This window comes from Alosa pseudoharengus, unplaced genomic scaffold, assembly GCF_046254945.1.
Source record: "Alosa pseudoharengus isolate Yale_2024_CS ecotype anadromous, Long Island Sound unplaced genomic scaffold, YU_APseudo_1.1 YU_APseudo_1.1_scf_16, whole genome shotgun sequence".
In the NCBI taxonomy this organism is placed as follows: Eukaryota; Metazoa; Chordata; class Actinopteri; order Clupeiformes; family Clupeidae; genus Alosa; species Alosa pseudoharengus.
In genome coordinates, this window is record NW_027468630.1 from 2349143 (window position 1) to 2359142 (window position 10000).

At 44.1% G+C, this 10000-nt stretch overlaps 1 protein-coding gene across 1 annotated transcript in view; it reads right to left on the reverse strand.

Moving 5' to 3' along the window:
* The window catches only part of cdh16 (cadherin 16, KSP-cadherin), a 72033-nt gene that overhangs the window by 30417 nt on the left and 31616 nt on the right, over positions 1-10000 (reverse strand). Inside the window, exon 7 of the mRNA XM_076287978.1 lies at positions 2704-2829. Coding sequence (XP_076144093.1) covers positions 2704-2829 — 126 coding nt within the window. The remainder of the gene's footprint in view (positions 1-2703; positions 2830-10000) is intronic.

The window sequence follows — 10000 nt, forward strand, 5'->3', positions numbered from 1 at the left end:
CAGAAATGTCTTATTCTGCTAGCCTAGATGGCCCCCCTTCCTGTTTACAAACACAAAAACACCAAAACATTCCGTATTAGCTCCATTAGCTTGCTAACTAGCAAACTTTTCATTATCAGTAAAAAATAATAAAATAGTTGACATTACTTGTTGAAAATGTTCGTAAGGACATGTATGTTATTATGTAAATTCATATATGAATGAAAGAAGGTGCAGCTTATGAGTATGTAGCGTTGTGGCATAAGGCTTAAGTGGTTAGTTTGCTAACCAAGCTAAAAAGGCTGAGGACTGATGTGCTATTATAAGTGCTTGTATAAGTAGCCTACCAGAGTCGGATTTGAGTCTTTTTGAGTGTATACATGCGGTAGTTAGCTTCCATCGGACTGTCTAGGTGTGTTAGTCCGGATAAAAGAACTTGTCCTAAAATGTTTACATGCATTTACAGTAAAAAGTTTTGTTTTGGTCATGTAAACGTACTGAGAGAAAGACATGTTTCTTGGTGTTTTATGCCCCCAACATTGTCTTCAAGGCAGCGCTGTCTGGAAGGCATAGGGTTAGACATGGGTTAAGGTTAGGGTTAGGGTTGGGGTTAGGTTTAGGATTAGATGCCTTTAAGTCGACGGTGGCAGCACTGCATGGAAGACGACGTTGGGGGCATAAAACACCATCGAGCGAAACACATTGCTTGACTCCTGTCACATGAGGGCAGGTTGAGACATGTGTTGTCATCCTCTGTGTGTTTTTATTATTACATTTTACACAGATGCCTTCCCTACTCACTTTCACTTCCACACACTATACTTGCAAATGTGCATGTGGCAAACACACACACACACACACACACACACACACACACACACACACACACACACACACACACAAGCACACACAAGCACGCACGCACGCACAGAACACACATACGCTGTCCCCCTCTGGCTGTAGGCCTGCTCTGTGTCTGTCTGGGCCCCTGGGATTGTTTGACTTGGCTATTGGTTGTCTTTGGTCAAACCTTTCACTAATCAACTTTGGCCAGACTGTGTGTATGTGTGTGTGTGTGTGTGTGTATGTGTGTGTGTGTGTGTGTGTGTGTGTGTGTGTGTATGTGTGTGTGTGTGTGTGTGTGTGTGTGTGTGTGTGTATGTGTGTGTGTGTGTGTGTGTGTATGTGTGTGTGTGTGTGTGTGTGTGTGTGTGTGTGTGTGTGTGTATGTCAGAGCACTCTCCGTAGCAGCAGCTGTGCTCTGTGATGCTCCACTAGGGCCAGATAACCCTCATGGCTGCGGACTCTGGCCCACAGCGGGCCCTGATGCGGCCCCCCTCTGGCTGTAGGCCTGCTCTGTGTCAGTGTGTCTGGGCCCCCGTGACGTCAGGAGGTCAGAGCCAGAGACTGAAGGCCTGTTTGTTTAAGACTAACCCGGAGCACTGCCAGATTAGCCAATCATTTCCACCCATCCTGCCCAGGTCAGTTTGAAATGATGGACAGTCTACTCCATCTTTCTCTGTCTCTTTGTCTATCTCTCCGTCTATCTCTCTGTTGGTCTGTTTCTCTCTCTCTCTCTCTCTGTCTGTTTCTTATTCACTTTGCTTATTCCCGTCTCTCTATCTGTCATACTGGTATTGTGCTTTTAAGGTATAAAGCACAAGTTCTGAGATATATTGCTTTCTACATGGGAAAAGATAGACTCTTGTTTTCTTCTATTCTTGGTCTGCGCTAGTCTGGTAGCACGCATTTGGATTTGATTATGGCAAAGATTCTCAACCTTTTTGGGGCTAAGGCTCACACCAAACATCAAACCAAAACGCCAAGGCACATGGCTTATGGGTACTGATTGTAAAGTATATCACACACATTATGTTTCTCTACAGTGTGTTCATGAGCTGAGACCACAGTGATAGACATATGCTCACATGATGTTGATTAAGGCTGTTTCATGAGTCTGTATAGATGCATTGGGTTCCACAAAATTCTACGGCACACCTCACTTTGCCTCACGGCACACCAGGTTGAGAACCACTGGATTACGGGGTGTTTCAACCGATACAGGGGAGGAAAAATGCCTCTGCACATGATTGGATATAGACCTACAATCAGAGAAACAATATATGTGAACCCTGTAGGAAGAACGAAAAAAAACATCTTTCTTTTCGACAAATGCCTTAATCACTGTTCTCTATTTGTTTTTTAAAGTTATTATGTTGTCGATATTATGTACAACAGACATGATAGTAGACTCTTAACATCTTGCTTCTCTAGCGACAGCCTTTTTCTTGTAAACAAAATCAACCGAAGTGTGCTAAGATGACATGAATGACCATGTCACTGTTCATCTGTCCATTATCGTAGAAATCCCACCCAGACAATTTTACTGGCCCGAACACCTCTGATTCGGACATAGAGACTTCTTAATGGAGTAACTCCAGACCAAATTTCCCCAAACTCATATTAAGTGGACGGGGTAATTTTGGGCTGGCTTCCAGACTCGATCTGCATCACATTCCAGGGATTTGCAGTGTAAATCAGATCCAATACAGGAAACTGACAACAATAGTCTCCATTTCTAATACACATCCATAAACTAACACATCCAACAACACAGTGTGTGTGTGTGTGTGTGTGTGTGTGTGTGTGTGTATGTGTGTGTGTGTGTGTGTGTGTGTGTGTGTGTGTGTGTGTGTGTACGGGACCAGTGCATTCTGTTCTCACCTGGTCCTGGGTCTCTCGGTCAAGGGGGGCGTTGAGGTAGATGACTCCATCTCTGCTGATGGTGAAGAGCATCTCTGGGAACTCCCCCTCCAGACTATACTCCACCAGGCTCCCACTCCACTTCACCTAAACACACACACACACACACACACACACACACACACACACATGCATGAACACATGCACACACACACACACACACACACACACGCACAAACATGCATGCATGCATGAGCACATAGACACAAATACACACACACACACACACACAGTCCAAAGAGACACAGTTAAGCACAGACACATTTAGAGCTTTTTGCTCTGCCTGTACAGGGAGCCTCCTGCTTTTTCTCATGGGAATACCAGAGAAGCTCATGCTTTAGGCGTCTTACTCAGAGGAGAGGCCGAAATAGGAAAATCATTAGTGTCACATGGGAATTATTGTGTGTGTGTGTGTGTGTGTGTGTGTGTGTGTGTGTGTGTGTGTGTGTGTGTGTGTGTGTGTGTGTGTGTAGTATGTATACTGCAATTTTGTATGACATATAAATTATGCATCAGTGGGTTTAGGCACGTACACTGTTCTATTACAGTGGCAGTGTGCAGTGTGTGTGTGTGTGTGTGTGTGTGTGTGTGTGTGTGTGTGAGAGAGTAAGTGTGTGTGTGTATGTGTGCGTTCATGCGCTTGTTGCAGGGAGTCCCTATCGGATAGGAGAGGCTTAGCTGAAACAGATGTAGTGTGTGTGTGTGTGTGTGTGTGTGTGTGTGTGTGTGTGCGTGTATGTGTGTGTGTGCGTGTGTGTGTGTGTGTGTGTGTGTGTGTGTGTACTCTGATGATAAAGAGTTGATAAACATGAGCGAGGGCTGGCTATCGCACCAGAGCCGTCCTCTCAACCTAAAACAAATCACCTCTGACTGGACGGAGGGTTTTTCCAGCACAGTGGAAAAAGTGATGCAGACCGCAGACGCACTCACACCGAAGAAGGAGACGAGGAGAGGAGGAGGAGACCAAAGCAACATGTTTCTTGTCAGAGTGTGTGTGTGTGGGGGGGGGGGGTTAGGTTCTGGGGCACGTGCATGTCCTTCTGAGGGCGCGTTTGTTTTTTGAAGACGACTCTCCTCTCTCCCAAACTCAGCCCCATCTCGCCCATGCAGAAACCCCATTCCCACCCGCCCCTCAGACGGCCTCGTGGGATTTGTTGGGATGAGCTCACAGGGGCTCGGAGAGAGTGAGCTGGAGAGGTGCAGCCCGCAGAGAGGGCCTGAGGGAGTCATGGCTCCCTTCTAAAAATGGAGGGGCTCAGAGCACCCAGGGCTGATGTCATCTGTTTTGGTGGTGGTGTGTGTGTGTTGGGTGGTGTGTGTGTGTGTGAGCTGGGGGCTGGGGGGTTGTCAGCAGAGGGAGTGTGGGGGTGGGGTTGGGCAGCTGCTGTTTAAGACGAGCCAGAGAGAGCCAGAGTATCTGAAGGTATTTGAATGCACTACAATGCACACTTTGAGCCAACAGTCAACAGCGAGGATCCTCATTCAGTTGGTTTACATGCATTTTGTAGATCTTTTGGAAGAGCCACTATGTAAGGTAAGGTAAGGTAAGAGGTAAGTTTATGAGTGCAACCCAAAACACTCCACACACAGACATCAAGACATAAACAGACAAATTAACAAATAACTGACAATAAACAGAAACAAGATGCTGGACGGAGTGGCGTATCTGCAGACCAGAACAGAGGCCAGATGGACTACACGTTGCAGTGTGCAAGGTGCTGGAAATGTAGATATTGCATCAGTGCTTCAGGACAGTGCTCTTCATTCATTCTTTCATCATAAGAATAAAACGCAAACCTGCTCTAGAGCGTGCTACAAGTTTGAGTGGCGGATACAGGCTTTGTGTGAGTGTGTGAGTGAGTGGGAGTGGGAGTGTGAGTGTGTGTGTGTGAGTGGGGAGTGTGAGTGTGTGTGTGTGTGTGAGTGTGTGAGTGGGGAGTGTGAGTGTGTGTGTCTGTGAGTGTGTGTGTGAGTGTGTGAGTGGGGAGTGTGTGAGTGTGAGTGTGTGAGTGGGGAGTAGATTTGTGGAAAATCTCTCCCCAGCTGACCCAGGATCAGTCCAAACATGGACATAAAATCCTGTTGTTTACAGTGGGGAACCCTCTCACAGAGCCGAGGGCATTGCTTAAACCATACGTTTGTATCCAGTCAGCACTCCCGCATTGGTGTTCCCAGGAGACCACAACACACACACACACACACACACAAACACACACACACACACACACACATATATACACACACACACACATATACACACACACACACACACACACACACATATACACACACACACACACATATACACACACACACAAACACACACATACACACAAACACTCATATATACACACACACACACACAAACACACACACACACACACACACACACAAACACACATATACACACACACACACACATCACAGAGTATGTATAATCTAATCAAAGTCACCTATCAACAAATGGACACACGCTGTTGAACACTAAACCATGCACAAATGCACAGCACACTAAAAATAAGCCCAAAGACACACACACACACACACACTCATACTAAAAGACTGAAGGATTTTTATCATGATTGTCCCTGAACTAATGGTGCATCCACAAAGCCTTGTCCCTGCTCTGAGAAAAACTGCCTTTGAGGTTAAAACCTTGGATTTGGTCTCCCTACAGTAATCCCCGTGTGCCTCTGACCTGTGCTGTGGTCATTGACGCTTCTAAAGAGGACAATGCAAATGTACATCTCTGAGCATCGCATTACATAGTCTGAAGGGGTTGTGTGTGTGTGTGCGCAAGACAGACTCCTTCCTCAAGTGGTCGGGTCTCGAAGTAAAGGAGTCTAAATGCGCAGTGCTTTACGAGAGGAGGAGCGGTGGAAACAGGTGGTACCGGTCAAAATCTGACCGTGACCCACAATTCAATTCCCGACATGATTCGTACACTTATCTTGGACACAGATTTAACGTTGCTGGCGACTGGGACCAACAAATACAGGACACAATTACTGAATACACCACAAGGTTGCAAAAAATTGACCCCCTTGACGAATCCCCCTTGCCACTGTTTATGAAAATAGATGCAATCAGACAGATAGCTCTATCAAAAGTGCAACACTTCTTCGCCAATGTGCATATCAAGAAAAGTTTTGCAGGACTTAAACAACAAAACTGTTAAGGCAGTGAGAGGATGGCTCGGTCTGAACAGTCACACAACCCGCGATGTCATTCATCACAGCAGACGTGAGGGGGGCCTAGGAGTTCCAGACTTTGAGTGGACTTACATTGCCACTAGGCTGTCGCATTTGCTTAGCATGCTGAACAATGGCGATAGCACCGTAAGAGAAACGGCCCGTGCTGCCCTTTTTCTCCACCTTGGGAAGCGTAAGAGAAACGGCCCTTGCTGCCCTTTTTCTCCACCCTGGGAAGCGCAAGGTCCCCCTCGCCCAAGATTCGGAACCCAGCTTTCTAGGATTCCGTAAGAAAGCGAACGGTAAACTCGACACCCATGCCCCCGGTTTTGGGGTCAGGTCGGACTGGCCTGATCTCAACGATCTCTGCAACTGGACTGGTGTTGACTTGCAGTGGTCTGGAGTCGATGCCACACATGTTACACCACATGAAGTAATGATTAAGGATACAAACATCACTGTGAGTGCAACAGTAGTGCAAGACGGTCTGCGCTATTCACTTCCACCTGGAAACAGTCGCGCGTCTCTGCTGTCAATCAAACACCAGCAGCGTCAGATACATTGGAGAGGACTCAAACTCCAAGGAAAGCTTGCATGTATAGAGCTGCACAGTCCCGCCCACAGCCAAAATGCGGTTAGGTGCCGGATGTAAGATTCCCATTCATTTGTCCCATTGACGTTTGGAAAAATCCGTATCTAAAGAGTTTTACAGCATGTCTTGGGCTAACCAGCTACGGCATAACTCATAAGCATACAACATGTCATTTCGAGTGAAAAAACGAAGAGAAAATCCAAAAAAAGTCAAAGGTACAAGACTGTGTACATATTTTCATTTCCGAGCGAAGGAACTACTCATCCCATAAACCACCGCGCCTCACTGAGTAATATAGGCAAAATCGGCGCGATTTATTTTGCCATTTCCAACCTGCGACAGCACGCGAACCCTTTCCTCCAAACAGTGATTTTTATATAGTGAATGTGCAGTTAATAGCAGTTATTTCAGGAGTAATCGTGTAAATAATAGTGTTTTGATATTGAATTTTATATTTATCATCGTGTATTTTATATCGTGTGTGTGTGAAAGCGGTTAACGTTAACGGCAGTGCTTCATAACATTACCCTGACTCATCCTATGCTGTCATCACTGCTCAGTCAGGCTGATGCATGGACTGGTGCATGGTCTGCTCTTGGACCACCATATTCAGTTTATTAATTTGCCGTGAATTATTACACAAAATGTTCATTAAATGCACGAAGAAGTATTCCTAGGTTAATGATTGATATGAATCATACAGTATGAAGGCTACAGTAGCCTAGCTAATGTTAACTAGCACTGCTAGCAGCATTAACGTTACCAACCTCCCTGCTTAACTCACCACAACTTTGTAGGTCTTGTCCCTCATGCTGGCCCTTACAAAACCCACAAACTGACTCTCGGACACACAACAGTCAATAATGTGACCTGATTTAAAGTGGCTTTCACCCCTTTGGACACTCACTAAAACATAATATATTTCATACCTGTGTTGCAGCATGTAGGCTAATGTTAGCTGCATTATGTAATGACATACAATGTCGGAAATGCTAAAGGTTATCCTGTCGGCTACCTGAAAAGTTTGAGTGTTTAAACTAACATTTACAGTGGTCTATTTGATAGTGTATTGGCCCTGACTAAGTTTGTGTGATGTATAAACCCCAATCCTTGTTGATACAAGTACCAATATTCGTCAAGAAAGTTTTTAATCACATTAAGATTTTCGCCATAGGCAGTAAAAGACTCCGCCATCTTTGTCAATATTTTTCGCAGAGAAAGTTTCCAACTATGACCATAACGGCCTTTCCACCAATCAGAGGCATCACTGTGGGATTGTGGGATTGTTCAGGATTGTGGGTAATGAAGTACTTATCCAAGAGATCGCGAATAAAAGGCATTTATCTCAAAACAAGGTTAGTGCCCCATGAACTCTTGGTGTCTATAGGAGCATATACAATCGCTTAGTACAGCCGTAGCTGGTTTTAAGTCTACCGTGCAGTTAAGTTTTTATGGCTTATACCGCAATTGTCAATGGAGAAATTGCATTGAATGTTCACATCCGTGCAGTTAAGTTTTTATGGCTTATACCGCAGTTGTCAATGGAGAAATTGCATTGAATGTTCACATCCGTGCAGTTAAGTTTTTATGGCTTATACCGCAGTTGTCAATGGAGAAATTGCATTGAATGTTCACATCCGGCATCGGCTGTGGGCCGATGTGCAGCTCTATTCCTTTTTTGCAGATCACTCAATCTCACACAAAATGTTTCACAATTCATCTATTGATGAAGACATACTAATATTTACAGTCAAAGCTAGGCTTCAGGTATACCCAACAAGGTTAACCTGTCAATCTGGTATCCTCGTTCCCACTCACCATTGTGTATACATCATGGACAAGAGCAAATCATAGAATCCATGTCACACATATTAAATGGCTGTCATTTTTACAAAAGTCTTTATGTATCCAGGCATGATAGGATTGTGGACATTATATCTGGACACTTATCATCCTTATTTTCTCCAAATGTGTCAATACATGTAAATTGTGTTGTTAGACAACAAATGTTTTCCAGGTGTTCTACAATGTCTGTTTTCTCTGATTTAAATGCCAACAGGCCTGATATTATAACCATTGATGAGCATGATAGGGATGTGTTCATCCTGGAGGTAGGTTGCTGTTTTGATTCATGTCTAGAGGAGGCTTACTTAACAAAGCTAGTAAAATACCACCCTCTTGTACAGCAAATAACTGGCCTTGGCTACAAATGTCAATATCTGGTACTTATCTTCGGCAGCCTGGGCCACGTGCATAGGCTTGTCATTAGGGGTCTCAGGATAGTTGGCTTCACAAAAGCAAGGGCAAAGCAAATTGCCAAATACTGCTCAATATCCTCCATTATTGGAAGTCGCCATATGGAGAAGAAGGTGTTGTGTGTATCCATAAATCTGCTGTTTGAGATTGTCATCAGACATCATTGGTGGATCATGCCTTAGCAATGTTCTGTATCTGTAACATGTATGTCCTTATGTACATTTATTATGAATTGTGGACATAAATAAAGTAGTTAAAATGTGTGTGTGTGTGTGTGCAGTGGTGGACATTACTTGAGTACATTTACTCAATTACTGTACCTAAGTCGCTTTTTCATGTATCTGACACAAACACAAAAGGGAACATCTTGATTTGGTCTGAAAGTGTAAAGCATTCAACAAAAAAAGAGGTTACTTTGAAGTATCTAAGATATCACATTAGTTTGTTTTTAGTTCTTTCTACATACAACAATTATTAGCTGATTTTGTCCTTCAATGGAGGAGAAAGGCTCAATGAATGCCTATGTCTGTGCTGAATCATTTCAACAATAGTAAATGCAACTGTATTAGTCATAATATATTTCAGGACTTTTACTTTCAATACTTAAGTACATTTGAAGGCAAGTACTTTTGTACTTCCACTCAAGTGGAAATGTAAAAGGAGGACTTTTACTTTTATTGGAGTAACATTTGACCATGTGTACATGTATCTCTACTTTCACTCAAGTACAGGATTTGTGTACTTCGTCCACCACTGTGTGTGTGTGTGTGTGTGTGTGTGTGTGTGTGTGGTGGGGGGGCAGGAACCCCCATCTAGAAAATGAAAATGCATGGATAACGGGAGCGGCTGCAATTATCTTAAAACAGAATGTCATTTCATAAAATGTTTCACTGAGCGAAGTCAGTGAATGGAATGCTTTTTTTTAAAGCTCGAACAGCAGGACAGATTTAGGAGTGTTTTGGTTGCCGCTGCTGCGTTGTTGTTGTTGTTGTTGTTGTTGTTGTTGTTGTTGTTGTTGTTGTTGTTGTTGTTGTTGTTGTTGTTGTTGGTGTTGTTGGTGTTGTTGTTGTTGTTGGAGTCTCTTTTTAACTCAGAGATTTGGGGGAATGAGAGGTACAGCGCCACTGAGTCAGATTTTAGCCACACAGAGATGTCATGCATGTACAGTACAGCCTCAGGCCTCCTCTCTCTCTCTTTCTCTCTCTCTCCCTTTCTCTCG